General features: G+C 40.8%; 1 protein-coding gene across 6 annotated transcripts in view; it reads right to left on the bottom strand.

Annotated features, from left to right (window-relative positions):
• Positions 1-21664, bottom strand: part of LOC131955133 (uncharacterized) — a 61572-nt gene that overhangs the window by 36178 nt on the left and 3730 nt on the right. The window contains exons 1-2 of one of the 6 annotated variants that reach the window (XM_059319115.1): positions 8546-8662; positions 6052-6308 (exon numbers count right to left, since the gene is read on the bottom strand). The exons of 4 other annotated variants lie outside the window; for them this stretch is intronic. In XM_059319115.1, the coding sequence (XP_059175098.1) occupies positions 6052-6141 (90 nt within the window). In that variant the 5' untranslated portion in view covers positions 6142-6308; positions 8546-8662. Of the gene's footprint in view, positions 1-6051; positions 6309-8545; positions 8663-19146; positions 19203-21664 lie in introns of those variants that run through there. One more of the 6 variants, XM_059319116.1, reaches the window with a different exon arrangement.

Below are 21664 nucleotides of genomic sequence, written 5' to 3'. Positions count from 1 at the left end.
CGCCGGTTAGTCTAGCTGGAGTTATTTTGGATATATTTACAGTAAAGAATGTATGTGGGTATACGGCTGGTGATATATTCTGTATATAAGCATACAAAATGTATGTTTGTGTATGAGTGGTAGTATTTTCTACACATAAGCTCCACAGAATGTATGTGGGTATACGGCTGGTGATATATTCTACACATAAGCTTCACAGAACGTATGTGGGTGTATGTGTTTACACGACCGCTGAAAAAACGTATGAAATATCTCCTATATAAGCCACTGAAGCGCTATGTTTATGTTTAAAGTATAGCGTGTCACAGAGGGGGGTTATTACGACGGGGGGGGGGGCGTGGCCAGGAGAACTGGAGGTGAAGGGTGGAGTGGAGTGTTTAAATTCGAGGTTCTGCATGATTGATGTGGGGGAAGGTTGTTGTCGGCACATCAAACTATCCGAGTTGTCATACCAGTCGAACACTCGGTCAAAGATTTGGTTGACATCATAACAAACACGACCACGAGAAACGTGTAGTACACACCACATTTAAATAAAGCTTGAAGGTGTGTCCCACTTCTAACGATGATGGGTACAAGAGCTTGATTGTGTACATGTTTGACAGGACCCTTTCTGTGTGTACATGTTTCACTGTGCCCCCCCCTCTAGATGTGTACATGTTTCACATGCCCTCTTCTCTAGATGTGTACATATTTGACATGCCCTCCTCTCTAGATGTGTACATGTTTCACTGTGCCCTCTCTAGATGTGTACATGTTTGACAAGACCCTCTCTAGATGTGTACATGTTTCACTGTGCCCTCTCTAGATGTGTACATGTTTCACTGTGCCCTCTCTAGATGTGTACATGTTTGACAAGACCCTCTCTAGATGTGTACATGTTTCCCTGTGCCCCTCTCTAGATGTGTACATGTTTGATAGGACCCTCTCTATGTGTGTACATGTTTCCCTGTGCCCTCTCTAGATGTGTACATGTTTCACTGTGCCCTCTCTAGATGTGTACATGATTGACAAGACCCTCTCTAGATGTGTACATGTTTCACTGTGCCCTCTCTAGATGTGTACATGTTTCACATGCCCTCCTCTCTAGATGTGTACATGTTTGACATGGCCCTCTCTAGATGTGTACATGTTTCACATGCCCTCCTCTCTAGATGTGTACATATTTGACATGGCCCTCTCTAGATGTGTACATGTTTGACATGGCCCTCTCAAGATGTGTACATGTTTGACAAGACCCTCTCTAGATGTGTACATGTTTGACAAGACCCTCTCTAGATGTGTACATGTTTCACTGTGCCCCTCTCTAGATGTGTACATGTTTCACATGCCCTCCTCTCTAGATTTGTACATGTTTCACAGGACCCTCTCAAGATGTGTACATGTTTGACATGGCCCTCTCAAGATGTGTACATGTTTGACAAGATCCTCTCTAGATGTGTACATGTTTCAAAGGGTCCGCTCTAGATGTGTACATGTTTCACTGTGCCCCTCTCTAGATGTGTACATGTTTCACATGCCCTCCTCTCTAGATGTGTACATGTTTGACATGGCCCGCTCTAGATGTGTACATGTTTCACTGTGCCCCTCTCTAGATGTGTACATGTTTCACATGCCCTCCTCTCTAGATGTGTACATGTTTGACATGACCCTCTCTAGATGTGTACATGTTTCACTGTGCCCTCTCTAGATGTGTACATGTTTGACATGCCCTCCTCTCTAGATTTGTACATGTTTGACATGGCCCTCTCTAGATGTGTACATGTTTGACATGAGGAGGAACAGATGCCAGAGTGGATGTGATTGATGAAAAACTTAAGCCAGAGTTTGATGCTGCTGCGTTGATTGTTTATTGATCTGGTCAGGTGGTCCGTCCATATAAAAGGTGGTGGTCCGTCCATTTAAGAGGTGGTTCGTCCCTATAAGTGGTGTTCTTCACTTTATCACGGTTACACTAGCTAACACGCTGTATGACTTAATTCGTCATGTACTTCTGTGTGACTTAATGTCATATAACTCTGTATAACTATGTCATCTAACGCTGTATTTATTATCAACTATGTCAGTTGTGTATTTCACGTCCAAAAACATTGTCACGTTAAAAAAGGACTACTTCGATAGCGACGTATAGAATGTATTTTAAACTAGTATCAACGCCCTAATCATAAACTGGTATCGTCACACTAACCTTAAACTGGTATCGTCACCTAACCCTATAAACTGGAATCGTCACCAATAGTCACCATAACCCTATAAACCGGTATCGCCACCCCCTAAAACTGGTATCGCTCCCTAACCCAATAAATTGGTATCGCCACCCCCTATAAACTGGTATCGTCACACTAACGTTAAACTAGTATCGTCACCTAACCCTATAAACTAGAATCTGCACCAATAGTCACCATAACCCTATAAACTGGTATCGCCACACTAACCTTTGATATCGAAACCCTAATTATATTCCTAAAAGCGACTAAGAAACAGCATTACCAGAAAGCATAGAAATACCATTTTAAACAGGTCATTAAACCTCAGTAGATATGAACACTTGCACTGGATCACACCCCGGACCTCACATTGACCCTAAACCTAACCATGTGGCACCGCCGTCCTAATCCAATTTCCTGGGTACGGTGGTAATGTGTGGCTAGCGCCGTCAAGGGAAATAATTCATTTAGAGCTAACCAAGCTAGCTAATGGGTAATATGTCGTGTACTTACACGTCAAGCAAGATGTGTACATACATGTAGGAACACATGTTTGTTATGTGGGTAAAGGGAAGCTACTGAGATTGTGAAAATGTGTACATACATGTAGGAACTAACGGTTGTTATGTGGGTAAAGGGAAGCTACTGAGATTGTGAAAATGTGTACATGAAGGTAGAAACTACTACTAATTGTGTGGGTAAAGGGAAGCTACTGAGATGGTGAAGATGTGTACATGAAGGTAGAAACTACTGCTAATTATGTGGGTTAAAGGGAAGCTACTGAGATTGTGAAGATGTGTACATGAAGGTAGAAACTACTGCTAATTGTGTGGGTAAAGGGAAGCTACTGAGATTGTGAAGATGTGTACATGAAGGTAGAAACTACTGCTAATTGTGTGGGTTAAAGGGAAGCTACTGAGATTGTGAAGATGTGTACATGAAGGTAGAAACTACTGCTAATTGTGTGGGTAAAGGGAAGCTACTGAGATTGTGAAGATGTGTACATGAAGGTAGAAACTACTGCTAATTGTGTGGGTAAAGGGAAGCTACTGAGATTGTGAAGATGTGTACATGAAGGTAGAAACTACTGCTAATTGTGTGGGTAAAGGGAAGCTACTGAGATTGTGAAGATGTGTACATGAAGGTAGAAACTACTGCTAATTGTGTGGGTAAAGGGAAGCTACTGAGATTGTGAAGATGTGTACATGAAGGTAGAAACTACTGCTAATTGTGTGGGTTAAAGGGAAGCTACTGAGATTGTGAACGATGCTACCAGAGCTGAGCCTCAGAAGGGAAATGTGGGGAGTAAAAGGGAGATAATCAACCTGCACCTTTTTTAATTCACACAATTTCCTGCTTATTTTATAACATGTGCGGCACAGCTACAACAATGATATGGACCAAGTCGCCACATGTGGGGCTAGTTAATATGCGATGGACCGCCACATAGGATCTAGATGTAATTCTATGGACCGCCACATAGGAACTAGATGTAATTCTATGGACCGCCACATGGGATCTAGATGTAATTCTATGGACCGCCACATAGGATCTAGATGTAATTCTATGGCCCACCAAATGTGGACTTAGTTAAAGATACAATGCTATGGCCCGCCAAATGTGGACTTAGTTAAAGATACAATGCTATGGCCCACCAAATGTGGACCTAGTTAAAGATACAATGCTATGGCCCACCAAATGTGGACCTAGTTAAAGATACAATGCTATGGCCCGCTAAATGTGGACCTAGTTAAAGATACAATGCTATGGCCCACCAAATGTGGACCTAGTTAAAGATACAAAGCTATGGCCCGCCGAATGTTGATGTAGAAGAAGATGTGATGGCTCGCCACATGTGGGTTAACATGCGCTAACATGGACCAGGATGCCACATCTAGATGTAGATAAAGATGTGATGGCTCGCCACATGTGGGTTAACATGCGCTAACATGGACCAGGATGCCACATCGAGATGTAGATAAAGATGTGATGGCTCGCCACATGTGGGTTAACATGCGCTAACATGGACCAGGATGCCACATCGAGATGTAGATAAAGATGTGATGGCTCGCCACATGTGGGTTAACATGCGCTAACATGGACCAGGATGCCACATCTAGATGTAGATAAAGATGTGATGGCCCGCCACATGTGGTTTAACATGCGCTAACATGGACCAGGATGCCACATCTAGATGTAGATAAAGATGTGATGGCCCGCCACATGTGGGTTAACATGCGCTAACATGGACCAGGACGCCACATCTAGATGTAGATAAAGATGTGATGGCCCGCCACATGTGGGTTAACATGCGCTAACATGGACCAGGACGCCACATCTAGATGTAGATAAAGAGAACGAAATCCGTGGCATAAATCCTCCCATCCTGCAAACGTTTCAAGGCAAGGCGTATCTATTTCCACACCAAGCTCCAATAAAAAGCAAAGCTCGTGCTGCTATTTTTATTCATCACGTGACTCATCCTCGCTCTTTGTCTGAGGGGGCAACAAAAATGTTTATTTACCTTCTCCAATCCCACAGCCGCCAAGTTTTTGCTAATCAACCGTCAAAAAACGCTCCCCGTCCGTGGAGATCTATCCCTTGTTCCTGATTGTTTCATTTCCTGTTGGTCTGTTTTGTCTCGCCCTTCCAGCCTGCCTTATACTTGATCATCTTAGCCGTACATCGAAAAACTCGTCATACTTTATCATCCTGGCCATACATCATCATACTTTATCAACTTCACCAAGCATCAGAACACAAGGCCCAAGTACTGCCTATCATTTTGAAATAACTTTTTTCCTTTGATGTACGGTACAGTTTTTCTATTTCCTTGTGTTCAGCAGTATCATCTTACCATTGTTGAGATGTATTTAAGACTGTGTGTAATAGACTTTGTGTACCAGCACCTAACGCCGATACAGTGGAACACGAGAATGTTGGGGGTACCGGGGCAAGAGTTAGTAGGTGCACGTTCAGCTTACCTCGACACCATTTCACGTTCATATCTACCGTTCCCTACCCCTCCCCTCTCAACACCTTGACCCACAGTACGCTACAGCTTATGTTGCTAGAACATCTAGTGCTGTACCCCTCCCCTCCCTACCTTGACCTACCGTATGCTACAGCTGCACTGCAAGAAAATCTAGTGCTCGTCAAAAAGAAATAAACACTCTGTAGAGTTACAAGTTTGACACCAGGTCTAATAAATGTGTTAAGATTACGTTATGACTCAGTAGCTAATCAGGGATGTAACATCATCTATGGCAACTTAGTCATGCTGATAGATGGATGGATGGATAGATATGATAGATAGATATATAGATATATATAGATAGATAGATAGATAGATAGATAGATAGATAGATAGATATAGATAGATAGATAGATAGATAGATAGATAGATAGATAGATAGATAGATAGATGGATGGATAGATAGATAGATAGATAGATAGATAGATAGATAGATAGATAGATAGATAGATAGATAGATAGATAGATAGATAGATAGATAGGTAGATAGATAGATAGATAGATAGATAGATAGATAGATAGATAGATAGATAGATAGATAGATAGATAGATAGATAGATAGATAGATAGATAGATAGATAGATAGATAGACAGATATACTTGCATGTGTTTACTTATATAAACATAGATTTACATATACAAACATATGTGTCTATATTATAATCTCCCTATAGGTTTAAGATTGTCGACCTCGGTAGAGGTATGAGGTGTGGTATACGGTATCCAAAGTAAAATACAAAGTTTTGATCAAGTTTTAACAAGGGACAGCACTAGCTGGGCTGCTCAAAGGAATGAGTAAGTGAGTTTTACCTGTGAGATCCTTAGAATGAGGTAGGTTGAAAGGCCCATAACTCCCAGGATGCACGTCACATCCCACCACGTACTAATCCATTCCTGCATTGCATCATCCACTCATCCAGAAGAGTGAGATACGGTTTGTTCATTATCCACACTTTGTTCATGTAACTGGACCGAACACCGAATGTCACTGTGGTGTACGAGTTTAATGACGGCACATAGGGCAAGCCTGGGTCGGTGGAGTACAAACGGATGGTCGCCACGCTCAACTAGCCAATGAAAGGTGAAAATACAGCACACTTTACAGGTGTACGGGTTCAATCTCCCACGGTACAGCACACGGTAAAGAAAGAATTGACGGATGGTACAACACAGACTCACACGTCAAAAAAAAAAACAACGATCCACCAAAAGCCGAGTGAACTACCTGACTTGGGGAGATAGAAAAAATAAAGCACAACTTGTAAGGGCTAAAAATAGATCTCCCAACAAACACCAGAATAGAAGGACTAATTTTCTCACAGGATAAAGGTAGAGGAGATAACGTCACTAGCGTACATGGTACACGGTAATGCCAGTCTGTCAAGCTTGACAGTCTGTCATGCGGCATGCTACAAACAATAAGTGTTGGTTTCAGTTAAGAGACAGCTGTTTAGTGAATGTGTCAAAGTTTAGCTGTCAAGTTGATGGAGTGTTCAAAACAAATTATTGTGCAGCTAGCACCAACGTTTACGTCCTGTTGTACTTTTATTGCTGCAGCTGGTTCCAACATACAAGTCTTGTACTTTTATTGCTGCAGCTAGCTCCTACATACAAGTCCTGTTGTACTTTTATTGCTGCAGCTAGCTCCTACATACAAGTCCTGTTGTACTTTTATTGCTGCAGCTACGCCAACATACACGTGTTGTTGTACTTAGGTCAGTGTTCAGTATTTTTAAACTAGTGTTAAAATCAAAACCTCCCACCAATCATACCAGTTCAGTATCTGCTCTAGATGACTATTTGAACTACAACAAAAAATTGTGCTTTGATCTAAGGCCAATACAGTACATCACCATCTGAAGCCGTACTTTTCTGCCTCATTAAATTTACACACCACCCTACATCAGACTGGCTTTGATGTACAAGTTAGGGGGAGGGGGAGAGGTCTGTAAGTTAGATGTAGAGACGATATTTTTTTTAAAGAATTCACGTTTCAAAATATTTTAATGGCTAAAGAAAAAAAAATGGAGGAGATTACAATACAAAGTATTTTAGTGGTTAAAGGGGAAAAAGATTGAGGAAATTACTATACAAGTGGCGAAAGGAAATGGTGAAGAAACCAGCGAGAAGGTAGGGCGTGGTGAGACCAAGGTGAGACGATTGAACTGGGAGGTAATGATTGATTGGTGACCAGATGTAAGGGGGAAGTCGTTAGGTAAATATGACAGGGGGAAAGGTGAACAAGTAAAAAAAATTAGGAGGAAAACGTGACCAAACATTGATAGAAAAGTAATCGGATAATGACATGTGTTATAGCACGGGATAACAATGATGATTGGGTGGGTGGGGAGAGGGTAAAGGTCAGAGGCGGGGTTTTAACGGGAGACCTTAATTAGTAAAGTTTAGGGGCACAAGGACTGGGGGAGGGGGGGGGGGGGGTAGAAAAAGGGGTGAGAAGGGGAAGGGTCAAGAAAAACGTACACCACGAGCTGTGTGGTCCCTGACTGAAAGGTCCTCTCTACCAGAAGCGGAAAGTCTAGCAACAACACGGTGGGTGGACCTGAGACCTTTCGCACTCATTTCATGCTGGAAACTCAAAGGTGAACGGGACTTCCTGGTTCGTCTTTGGTCTAACCAACCGCACAAGTTATGGCAAATATTTGCGTTTAACTGTAGTAACACAACACATCAGGACCTGCACAAGTTATGGCAAATATTTGGGTTTAGCTGTAGTAACACAACACACCAGGACCTGCACAAATTATGGCAAATATTTGGGTTTAACTGTACTAACACAACACACCAGGACCTGCACAAATTATGGCAAATATTTGGGTTTAACTGTAGTAACACAACACACACCTGCACTAAGGTGTACTAAAGCATATGTTGTGTTTGCTTTGGAAAAGCGCTACAGTTAACACAGGTTTTCTAGAAACATAAGTTAAACAACACAGAGAAGAATGTGTCTTAACGAATCAAAGTTACATGCATGGTCAAATGTAAAATCACATGCACAACATCAAAGTGTGTAACACGCCAGTGAGTCACCTACCAGGCGCTGATCAATACAAAATGTATTTAACAAACTTCACATGAAAATACGTGCTAACACATTACAAGGGTAAAACTAGAAAGACACACTCGACAACTGATAAGGTAGGTGTCACAAACTGGGTGGAATATGCAGGTATGTCCACACAGCGAAACGAATGACACAGCACATTTCTCAAGCCACCCACCGTGAAGTTTGAAACCTCAACTGATGTCTACACACAGACTTTAGAGAAGAACACATGTTTACGGTAACATGACGTCAGATACAAATCCAGGAAAGTCAACACGAAAACTGCACAAACTCCAGTGGTTAAGTCCCGACATGCGTGTGTCGGGCCCACTACAATCTAGGCCCGGGGTTCTGGAGATGCCGGCGTGTGGACACCCCCACCCCGCCTCTTGTCAACACGGCACTAGATCGATCCACCGAATTAAAAACACAACAGCGTGACGGCACAACAATTAGCCGTGCTGGGACCAGAGAGACGGTACCTGTACGACAGGTCGGGTACGGTCGGTACTGGGGTCTAGACAAACACAGTCGGAACACGCTCTGACCTTTAGGGCCCAACGGTTTTTTTTTCGAGGTTAAATTGTAGACACCTACACAAACAGTGTTCCGCTTGTGACCTGGAAAAAACATGAGGTGTCTCGAGTGGTCGTAAGACACGTGTGGAGCTAAGACATGCTTGGCTCAGGGTTTAGTCCTGCATAAGTAAACTGTAGACTCTCATTAAGTTGGTTGGAGACTACTTAGGAGAGGTCTACACAGATGGCCGTCATTGGGCTAAACATTGGTCTTAATGCGACAAGGGAACTAACTTTTATATTGCACTTAGGTAGACCAACCAGCAGCACATGTTGTGTGTGTGGAGGGAGGGGGGAGGAGGGGGGAGGAGGGGTTATACAACTTAAGAGCTGAATCAGCTAAAATATATCATTCAAACTGCTGTTAAGTAAAGATACGTGTTGCTCTTGCCATCCTTTAGTTAATGTCATGCCAGTTGTAGTTTCTCCTACCAACAAACGAAATCTAGACTATGGCATCTAAACACCCCAACCAGAATACAATTGTACACGGAGATTAAGAAGTCTGGAGGCGTAGACCTACTTGCAGTTTGTCATGTTAGTCTTGTATGATTTCTCCAATATAGACACATTAAGACCAAAGAAGAAGTAGACCAATGTATTTGTTTGATATGATAACATATACTGCCACACCTGAAATTATCTCACACATTTATACCTGGTGCTAAGAGAGGTAACCGCGTTATATTTAGGTTTGAACGACCTTGAACTTCTATATTTAGACAAGCAATGGGCGAGGACAATGGCTGCAGCGTTTGTGTAGCAGTGACGTCTATAAACACGACACCCCTAATCCGTCACGTGGTAATTATCTACTGTCTTAGATTGGCCAGATAGGCTAGTTCTTTTGAGTTCCCAAAAAAAGACCTTGCACTGTATATTAGCCAGATAGGCTATTTCTTTAGGTTCCCAAAAATAAGACCTTGCATTGTATATTAGCCAGATAGGCTATTCCTTTAAGTTCCCAAAATAAGACCTTTCAATGTGTCTCACATGGCGTGTTGGGAGAGACGCTACTACAGACATACTAACGTTAGTCACACAATCTTCGAGAGAATTGTTCCGCCATTCTCTAGGTAGTTCCAGACGCCAGGTGAGTAGCCAGGTGAGCAGCTGATACACGGGTAAGGTTTCTCTCACCTGAGTCCATCACTTAACCCCTGACACAGCCGTACACGAGTGGAGCAGATCTTGGACTACCTACGGCAGGTAACAACGATGTGCCAGGGTCTGGTGTCAAGACAGTTTCAAGTGATAGAGAGGTAGCTGGTAGCCTGATGGTAAGTGGTAGTGATAGATAGACAGTGATAGACAGACTATATACCGGGGTTTATGTCGGGGTTACCAAATACACGGAAATAAATAAGTAATGATGGGATTCAAATCAGATTCCAACAACTGTTACACTTTGTTTTTTTCTTCGACTGTTGTGTGTCCACGTGATGCTATTTATCGTATTTTTTAATTGTAAGGCACAGCTATCGCTTTACTCTTAAAGTGATGTTGTACACACAGAATACATCAGTATATTAAGACTGCCATAAGAAAGAAGACTGCCATAGGAAAGCATATCATAAGGGTCAAAGGTGAATCCAAATACAACTGACGTAGAGTAATTGAAAAAGATAGAATATTATTGGAAAGATTTGAATAGAAATAGAGAAAAATGTTAAAGTACAGGAAATCATGGATGGATGTTGTCATGTAAATAGTCCATGCTGGGCGTAAAACAAGCGGAAGAATAAAAATAGCACAGTAAAGACAGTATTAGCGCTCACACACAGAAACTTTTAGGGCAGGATGGTAGGAACAGGGCGTGGGACTACAATCAAAAACATTAGGTAGAAGAATATATACACATCATAACTCCAGTTCACACTTGTATCATATAAAAACTACTTCTGACTAAATAAAACACGTTGTTTAAATAATTGGTTGCATTTGCTTGATCTGACTCTAAACACTAATCGAATACACATTGTGTTCTGACATTTAAAACTGTTGCTGGTGATCACTGAAGTGAAAAAAACAATAACACGAATCCTCCGTAGAATAAACCAGATCACACACACTGTACCAGAAGAGAAAGTGAATAACCACAAGAACACTCTACATCCACTGATTGTGTAATGAACGTTGTGACCAGTACACACAACACCAAGTTGGGATTAGCTCCGTGTACCTGGTGTGGTGCAGGTGACAGCTCGTCAATGCCTGGGTCGCCCCACTGGTTATCTCTACCCCCCCCCCCCCCCACTCTACAACATGGGCTCGGCCCGGTTAGGTGGCTTCAAATTCAATAGAACGACATTCGGCGGAGTCAAGATATTCACAGGCACTCTTACATAATGCAACTCGCTCCATAGGACACGGTCAATGATAGAAGGGAAACATGTTGCTTCAACAACTTGTAGGGGGGGGGGAACATAGGTAAACAAAACAGCCACTATGTGCAATCTTAAAATAGATAATCGTGCAGACGTTTACGTAGGAGTCAGGCTGCCTCAAGACAGCTAGACTTAATGACACCTTCTAGAGTTGATGACACCATCTAGAGTTGATGACACCATCTAGACTTGATGACACCATCTAGACTTGATGACACCATCTAGACTTGATGACACCATCTAGAGTTGATGACACCAGCTGAACTTGAGGAAAAACCGCTAGGCTTGATGACAGCAAATATTTTTATGCCTTATTATTCAAGCTATATCTAAAGACTAACAAAGCCCGTTTATCTTATTGTTTAATGAGAGGTTGGTGTGGGGTGGGGAAGAAGAGGTCATAGGGTGATGAGACTAGGGGTAGTTGACCTATGAAAGCCAAACTCTCACAAGAAACAACTCGGACTAAACCTCATGGTATGTAGGTCAGTAGATCAATAGAGAGGACAGCCACAACAAAATCACGGCCCCACTTAATCCGACAGGAGAATCATTCCCCCCCCCCACCCCACCCCCTTCTCTAGGCCTGGGTAAGTGTTTTATTTCTCCAGCTCATCAATCAATAGCGCGGGGGAGGCCGTGGCGTTGAGACCGACACCTCGTGTGGACGGTGATAAACTAAGTGGCCGGTCTAACAGCTGGACCTGGGTCATGCAAGTCTGAAGGTTTGTCTACAAATTACATGGGCATCTACTGGCAATATGTATCAACATTTACAGCTGGGTCACGCAGGTCTGAAGGTTTGTCTACAAATTACATGGTCATCTACTGGCGACATGTATCAACATTTACAGTTAGCTCATGCAGGTCTGAAGGTTTGTCTACAAATTACATGGGCATCTACTGGCGACATGTATCAACATTTACCGTTGGAGAGAGGGGAGGGGACCTGATGCATGTGCAACATCAGGCTCTTCTCAAGTTTAAACCCAGGCTTTGTGCTTGGATTTCCAGTGAGCAATATCTTCCCATTTGACTAGGGAACGATATACACGACACTGGTACAAACCCACCGTATACTAATAAGTTTAATTAAACTAAAGTCTAAAACATAGTGGGTTCTGACATGTGGCGTTGAATGGCAACAACTCAGGAATGTAACCATTAGCATAATGAGACTGATTTATCATGTCATGCCATCAATAGAACTTTGGAAAAAAAATTTTTGAAAAAAAAGTCTATCACGTGATTAAAAAGAAAACCTTGTTAAAACATAAAATAAAAGGGTTACAAGATTTTAAAACTAGGTCAGACATGGGGAAAAAAAATCCTAAAAAGTTATTTTCCGATCTGGTGGAGACGAGTGTTGTTTAGCCACTTAATTCCGCCATTATGGCTTCGTCTTCATCCGGTGCTGATCAAGCTAGGGTTTTAGCTTCGTTCACGTCGTTACACCAGGGAATAGGGCCCCACCCCACCCACGTCGTTACACCAGGGAATAGGGCCCCACCCCACCCTGTTCACGTCGTTACACCAGGGAATAGGGCCCCACCCCACCCACGTCGTTACACCAGGGAATAGGGCCCCACCCCACCCACGTCGTTACACCAGGGAATAGGGCCCCACCCCACCGTGTTCACGTCGTTACACCAGGGAATAGGGCCCCACCCCACCCCACCCACGTCGTTATACCAGGGAATAGGGCCCCGCCCTAACCCTGTTCACGTCGTTATACCAGGGAATAGGGCCCCACCCACGTCGTTATACCAGGGAAAAGGGCCCCACCCCAACCATGTTCACGCCGTTACACCAGGGAAAAGGGCCCCACCCCAACCATGTTCACGTCGTTAAACCAGGGAATAGGGCCCCACCCCACCCACGTCGTTACACCAGGGAATAGGGCCCCACCCCACCCCTGTTCAAGTCGTTACACCAGGGAATAGGGCCCCACCCCACCCACGTCGTTATACCAAGGAAAAGGGACCCACCCCACCCCCGTTCACGTCGTTATACCAGGGAATAGGGCCCCACCCACGTCGTTATACCAGGGAATAGGGGCCCACCCCAACCCTGTTCACGTCGTTATACCAGGGAATAGGGCCCCACCCACGTCTTTATACAAGGGAAGAGGGCCCCACCCCAACCATGTTCACGTCGTTACACCAGGGAATAGGGCCCCACCCCACCCACGTCGTTATACCAGGGAATTGGGCCCCGCCCTAACCCTGTTCACGTCGTTATACAAGGGAATAGGGGCCCACCCCACGCCGTTATACCAGGGAAAAGGGCCCCACCCCAACCATGTTCACGCCGTTACACCAGGGAATAGGGCCCCACCCCAACCTTGTTCACGTCGTTACATCAGGGAATAGGGGCCCACCCCAACCATGTTCACGTCTGTTCAAGACGAGTGAGACTAAAGTAAAAGACGAGTGAGACTAAAGTAAAAGACGAGTGAGACTAAAGTAAAAGACGAGTGAGACTAAAGTAAAAGACGAGTGAGACTAAAGTAAAAGACGAGTGAGACTAAAGTAAAAGACGAGTGAGACTAAAGTAAAAGACGAGTGAGACTAAAGTAAAAGACGAGTGAGACTAAAGTAAAAGACGAGTGAGACTAAAGTAAAAGACGAGTGAGACTAAAGTAAAAGACGAGTGAGACTAAAGTAAAAGACGAGTGAGACTAAAGTAAAAGACGAGTGAGACTAAAGTAAAAGACGAGTGAGACTAAGCATAACATTGCCACGGTGTCTAGCCCAGGAAACAAAATGGAATAAAAATGCGAACATTTGTCTGGCAGCTCTGGAACTGAATAGAGCCGCGGGCAAGAGACACATTAGCAGACGTGAGTGGAAGACAGGTCGTCAGGTGGGGGTCAGCCGTATTGAGCCTGGACATTTTAGATGAACAGATTTCCTTGGTGGGTGGAACTCACCCCAGAGCCATTTCTCCCCTTAACAAAACGCTTTCAACCTCAGCCGTAAAACTAACCAGCCAGAGGTCGTTGACCCGGGGTCGGTGATAAAAGGTCACTAAATACAGCTCTCTCGGTCATAAAACTTGGATCACTCTACGCACCCGTAGGAACTGGGTCACACAAATGTCAAGGTCTTGTTATTTAGAATGTGTGTGTGTGTGAGTATGGCTTTTTAAAACCTCTCAGCTTCTAATAGAAAAAAAAAACCGTTAAAGCAAATAGCTGTATAAAGCTGGCGCTACATCAGCTAAAACGTGTGTGTAATCTAGAGCGTAGTGCTCAGCCTGTCACGGTCCTGCTGAATTGTGCTTTCCCCCTGTACGTGCCTTGCATCAAACCCCCACCCCACAGCCACACCCAGCTACCCAGGAAAAACCAGAAGCTGATAGTTTTAAAAAAAATTTGCATGGCATAAAAAATTGTAACATACCATGTTAAAAAATGAACATGAAGGGGTTGGGGGAATGGGGGTTAAAAAATCTCACGTGACAAAAAAAAACCAACTAAGAGTCAAAGAAGCTAATGTTAGAACCGCTGAAATCCAGTGATATAAAAAAAAATGTAGCTAATTTAACGAATTGATTTGATGGCCTTAAAAATATAGCTTGTGTCAGAGCTTACCCCACCCCTTCCCATCCTGTGGCCAACTTTTCGGATGCTAGATAAGGGAGGTAAGAACTAAAAAAAACGTGAGCTTATTGCGCGGTGTAAGAAAATATACAAGATTCAAGAGTAGGCTCAAGGCACTTAACGTGAAGAAAACAACATAGCTGACATGGTGTTGTACTGGGTGTAGGGCAATGTAGGCAGTGGGAGCCTGGGCAAACCAAGGGGGAGGGGGATAAACAGTACAGTAGAGTGCTGGGGCTTGATAGTACAGTAGAGTGCTGGGGCTTGATAGTGAAATACTTGGAGCTTGATAGTGCAGTACTGAGTGCTTGAGAATGCAGTAGAGTACTGGGTGACTCATAGCACAAGGTACCTGGCAGTGCAGTAGCAGTTTGCTTCACCGTGTGTAGGTTACTTGACAGTCCTGTGTAATAGAGTACTGGGTACCTGACAGTGCACTGGGCGATCGTAATTGAAAGTGCAGCAAAGTACTGAATATTTGACAGTACATTAGACAGTGTTGTTGAGAGTACATTAAAGTACTGAATATTTGACAGTACATTAGTCACAGTATTGTTGAGAGTGCAGTAAAGTACTGAATACGTGACGGTACATTAGACAGTGTTGTAAAGTACTGAATACCTGACGGTACATTAGTGTTGTTGAGAGTGCAGTAAAGTACTGAATACGTGACGGTATATTAGTCTTGTTGAGAGTGCAGTAAAGTACTCAATACTTGATGGTACATTAGACAGAGTGTTGTTGAGAGTGCAGTAATGTACTCAATACTTGACGGTACATTAGACAAAGTGTTGTTGAGAGTGCAGTAAAGTACTGAATACCTGACGGTACATTAGACAAAGTGTTGTTGAGAGTGCAGTAAAAAGGAAGCCAGGCGACCAGCCAACATTAATACACGCTAATGGACACAGATCCCCTCACATCGTCTGAGTGGCTGACTTAAGTCAGATTAAGGCTGGGCTGACTTAAGTCAGATTAAGGCTGGTTTTAAAACGTGAGGGGAAATACACCATCTGGCATAAGTCACTGCAGCCAACAAGATGTTTGTGATGTGACCAGACACATTTTACCCAGAGGGTGGATTTTTCTACACAATATAACAGAATCAGAATCATACCTTAAAACATAAACACAATTACATTCTCTCCTCATATTGGTATGCAGGAAATTAAGTGGATTTATCTCTATGCATTCAGAACTTCATGGTATTATTGAGAAAAAAAGGAAGCCAAAAACTAGTTGAAACATAATCAAGAAGTTTAGACAAGTAAAAGGTGTTAGCGCGAGAAACGTACTCATTTTATCATGTGTTGGATAAAAGTTGGCAAAGTTCTCTACAGAAATCATTTATTTTGTTCTATATTTAGTAAGACAAAAAAAGCATACAAAGATAAAAATAACCCAAGACAGTAGTTTAAAGTATAAAGTTGAATTACAAGTAGTCACAACAATGTTAAGACTGAGGTGAAAGCTCAATGAAGAGACGGAGCAGAACAGAATGGAAAAACTACCTGTTGTAAACACACATGGACAGGTTTTTTCTCACACCAGCAAGTGCTTTGGATTATAACAAATCTCCAGAGTTTGGTTGCCAGGGGTAGTAGGTAACCAAGATAAACTAGCGTCACGTCTTTAAGTGGAAGTGGACTAGATACCGCCTGGCGTGCCCTATCTAATCTACCTGAGACTATATTGCCAGATTAGCAAGGAAAGCTTGGGTTGATGTTTATGAGAAAAAATAAGTTTAAAACTTTTTGGATAAGTTAACCTAAAAATAGCTTTAAACTACATTATTACACCAGCAATTTAATAGAGAAAATATTTCTGCATAAAAATAAACAACTTCTAAGGAATTCTACAACAGTCAATTGAAAAAAAAAAGTTTATATCACCACTTGGATTATCCAGTGCAAACTAAATTAAATTACAGCTCAACAGCATGAAGTTATCAACATAAAGATTTTTTACTGTTAAAACTAAACTTAACCTGTAAAATACAAGCTACACTTAACCTTTTAGCTACAATAAACTAACAGGTTAATCAGTAAAATCAGATGCCAAACTGTGCTGCAACATCTCAAATTAATAAGAAACTCTTTTCAAACTTCCACTGTAAAAAATTGCATTCAACATTACTATATATAAGAAATTTTTATCTTTTCAAGGAATAAGATAAGTCAGTTTACATTATAACCAGGCCGTAAACTGTCTTATCATGACATGGCGTGAGAAAATATAAAACATAAAATGTTATGAGATGCCACAGGATGTTCCAAGGTTCACTAAACCTATCATAGAGTTTACCATATACCATGCAGATTTTACAGTTCTTTTAAAGTTAACTATGTGAATAAACTACAGTAAGGTAAACACTAAAATATGTATACAGTCTTCCTGGTAAATGACAAAAATATTTGTAGACCTCAGTCTCTCAGTTTCTAAATGCCAGTTATACAAGTTGATCTTATAGAAACCAACAAGCTGCAGGATTTACCTTGGCCACAACTAAAGGACTTAATGAAACATAATTAAAGAAGACAGTAAGTTTGTATAGAGGTAATATAAGGAAGACATGCAATCAATAGTTTTATTACCAACAACAACAATTTTCTATAAGTATGACTGGTAGAAAACAATATTTTCATCTTCTTAGCACAATGAATGATATCTTTACTTTAAAACTTGTACCTGTGGTTTAGTGTATGCAATATGTAAACTTATTTTTTAAAAAACTTACTATTATACCCCACTCCCCACCCTTAAAATTTCCTTTATGAAGTACTATGTGGTTGAATAAAAGTTTTAATAGAATTCAGTCAACTTAAAATTAAGTTACCTGAATAATTAATAAATTTTAATAAAAACTCTTGACCTAACTTTTCCTTATGTATGAGTTGTTTGAATTGAACTTTAGCATATCTTGCTTATAAATGTGGTCGATTTGCATATTACATTATTAGGAAATAATAACAGATTATTAATGTTAGTGATTAGCCTAGTAAAAAATCAATTTAAAAAAAAAAATCACATTTTACACAACTGCAAAAGACATGGTCTCTTTCTTCAAACCACCCATTTTGAAGAACTATAGTATAGACCTAGGTTGCTGAGTTGGAGTGAATGTGCGACAGTTAGTCTGCAATGAATTTTGCACTAGGAAAAAGTTGTATGAAACCCCCAATGTAGGCACATTAAAAAAGGAAGTAATAAGATTAATAGAAGGCTAATAGTAATACTAATATAATAATACTAGCTAGTGAGAGTAAGCAGATCTAAATCTAGACTAGTAGTTATTAACTACTTTTACTTTTAACTATCACCCTACTCACTGGCCTATTAGAATTCTAGATCTACCACTTGTCTGCTGTTGAAACATAGTAAATCTAGATAATTTATTCTATTGAATCTAGATCTATGACTAATAATTTAATTTAATTTAATATGTAGCCTACAGCTAGAATCTAATAAACAAATTTAATTAGGGCGAGTTATTACTTAGGGCTACTAGATCTAATACTAATAATTTTACTAATAGTGGGCTATCAATCATTTAGCCTTAACATTTAATTTTTAAGGTCTAGATATCTAGATCTAGATAAGAAAAATTGTTTGAGTAGAATAATCTAAAATTTAGCGATCAGACTAACTTACTTTGGCCTACTGACTTACTACTATTACTTATTAGGCTAATTATTACTAAGTGACTACTTGGAAAAAGATTTTTTGCCCCAACGTCTCCACCTAGTCGGCAAAAGATAGATTCTAGTTCTGCGCATACGCAGTGACCTATGGCTAGGGTTATGGTTAGGGCTTTGCGGTTGTAAACACACGCATGCGCAGTACCATCGAAAACATCACAGCGAAGGCAAGTTGTAGTTTCTCTGCATTGCGCATGCGTATCATTTTCCGGCTAGCATCGGCCTAATTATTAATATTATTATTAGGGGGCTTATTTAATTATTTATTTTAGGCCTATAGATCTAGAACTTGTAGGCCTAGGTAGCCTAATTATTAATTGGCCGATGCTAGCCGGAATAAGATGCGCATGCGCAATGGAGAGAAACTACCACTTGCCATCGCGGCGATGTTTTTGATGGTACTGCGCATGCGTGTGTTTACAACCACAGAACCCTAACACCAACCCTATCCCTAACACTAGGTCACTGCGCATGCGCAGAGCTATCTTTTACCGACTAAGTGGAGACGTTGGGGAGAAAAATCTTCTTCAGAGTAGTCACTTCGTTATTAATATTATTAAATTTGGCCTACCTTTTTAATTTTAAAGATTTTTTCTTTGACTTCGTTGTTGAGATGATACATTTTCTCTGAACAGTAAATCCAACTTATGAATTTGAAATCCACCCATTTGATAAAATTTGATAAAATCAGATTTACAACCAGGCCTACTGACCAGCCTATAGTTTTATAGTTAAATTAAATAGATCTAGGTGCATTTTAAAAGGTTAGACCTAAAATCTCGGTAGATTTACTAATTGTTGCTAATTTTTTGTCAGTTAAACATTAAATTAAGTTAAAACATTAATTTAATGCACTTGACTTTATTTTTCTTTCACCGGTCAAATAAACTATGGTTTACAGTAACGAATGTTACCGAAACTCAACGAACATTACCCAATAATTTCCGACGCTATATCGTGATTTTACCCGAATCTCTATCTATTATCTAATCTACCTAGATTCTAGATCTAAATCTAATCCTCAAACAAATTATTTTAGTCCGAAATCATTTTGAAAACAATCGCCAAATTTTAAAATTCACGTTTGTAAAGCAGTTGCAGCAGTTGTGAAATTAAAATAGGCCTAATAGTTTCGAATTTTAGATTATTAATTATTATAATTAAGAAATAATGTTAACAAAATAATAAATAATTTGGGATAATATTTAATACCGTTTTTTAACGCTGAATTATCATGCAGTTGACTTTACAATACATAATATTTAGAAGAAGAAGAAATAGACAAATCCAAAAAGAAAATCAAGTTCCCATCATTGCTTAATCAACATCCTACACTACTAATGCTACTGTACTATCACAAGATTATTGAATTGTCTAGATCTAGATCTATTCTAGATCTAGTTTACATTTTTAAAACTGCGTAACTTTTTATTTATGTTTTTAGGAAATGCATGTCTTTGAGTCGGTTAAAACGCTTATATTTTCGATAAAGTAAAAGTAAAACATTTTAAGACTTGTAGATAAAAAAAAATAGGCTAATAGATCTAGAAATAAAACAACATTTTTTATAAATGTAAAGCTCTTATAAAATCTCTTTAACAAAACACTAAATTCAGAGCCAGCTGTAGTAAAGTAAATAAATATTGAACATCTCTTTCTACTATCTGGAATAAGCTCAATGGGAGGGGAAAGTCCGGGCATCAAACGTTGGATTTGTGATTGGCAGTTCTAGATCTAAGTGCCGAATGTTGCGACTATATAACTATAAGTTAATACAATGGTCCAGGCTAAGTTCAAAATGTTGGTCTTCATATAGAGAATTTTTACTTTGCCCCCGCCCCCACCCCCTTTTATTTTCCCAGGGTAAAATGTCTGAAAGAAACTCTGGTAGCCAAGGAGATATATTACTAGACTAGGTCAGTGATATATTACTAGACTAGGTCAGTGATATATTACTAGACTAGGTCAGTGATATATTACTAGACTAGGTCAGTGATATATTACTATACTAGATCAATGATATATGACTAAACTAGGTCAGTGATATATGACTAGACTAGGTCAGAGATATATTACTAGACTAGGTCAGTGATATATTACTATACTAGATCAATGATATATGACTAAACTAGGTCAGTGATATATTACTAGACTAGGTCAGAGATATATTACTAGACTAGGTCAGTGATATATTACTAGACTAGATCAGTGATATATGACTAAACTAGGTCAGTGATATATTACTAGACTAGGTCAGTGATATATTACTAGACTAGGTCAGTGATATATTACTAGACTAGGTCAGTGATATATTACTAGACTAGATCAGTGATATATGACTAAACTAGGTCAGTGATATATTACTAGACTAGGTCAGTGATATATTACTAGATTAGGTCAGTGATATATTACTAGACTAGGTCAGTGATATATCACTAGACTAGGTCTCCGACTGGCGATAGTCAGTGATATTTGACTAGACGAGGTGATTACCCCCCCCCCCCCCCCCCCACTGCTCTGGCAGCACGACCATAAAGCTGACGAGAGAAAACTATAGGGTTCTAATGCCAGATCAAACCCGTCAGATAAAAGGGGATGGCAAATACCGAGATCCTGAAATGAAGGGATGCCAGTGCTTTAGGGTAACTATCTCAGCAATACCCACATTTCGGTATTTAGCCATGTGGAACACAGAGTGTAATGAGGAATTTGAGGTGAGGGTTTTTATCGGTTGTTAAAGTCATGTGACCTTTATATCACACTTTGGCTCATATCTTTTTTTAATCTCATCTGAGTACTGATTATTTTTTTGTAAACCGATAAAGAAAAAAAAAAAAAAAACAACGCGTAAAGTGCAATCGGAACCAGTAGCTTGGGTTTGGGGGGAGGGGGGGTGTTTGAGGGTAGTGGATATAACCCCCCTCCCCGCATCCCACAAAATAAAAGTACCTTTCGTCATAAATATGTGTCTGCATGGGGGGGGGGGGGATGCTAAGGCCACATCACGCAAGTTGCATAAATGTTATCTGTCTTAATTTTACCAATACATAGCACGTAGGCTCCGCGCACTCATCCACAAAATCCCAGAT

The sequence above is a fragment of the Physella acuta genome, unplaced genomic scaffold (assembly GCF_028476545.2).
Source record: "Physella acuta isolate Inbredline_101_S28 unplaced genomic scaffold, ASM2847654v3 ptg001057l, whole genome shotgun sequence".
NCBI lineage: Eukaryota > Metazoa > Mollusca > Gastropoda > Physidae > Physella > Physella acuta.
The sequence above is the reverse complement of the archived record's forward strand: the minus strand, read 5'-3'. Positions and strand labels throughout refer to the sequence as shown.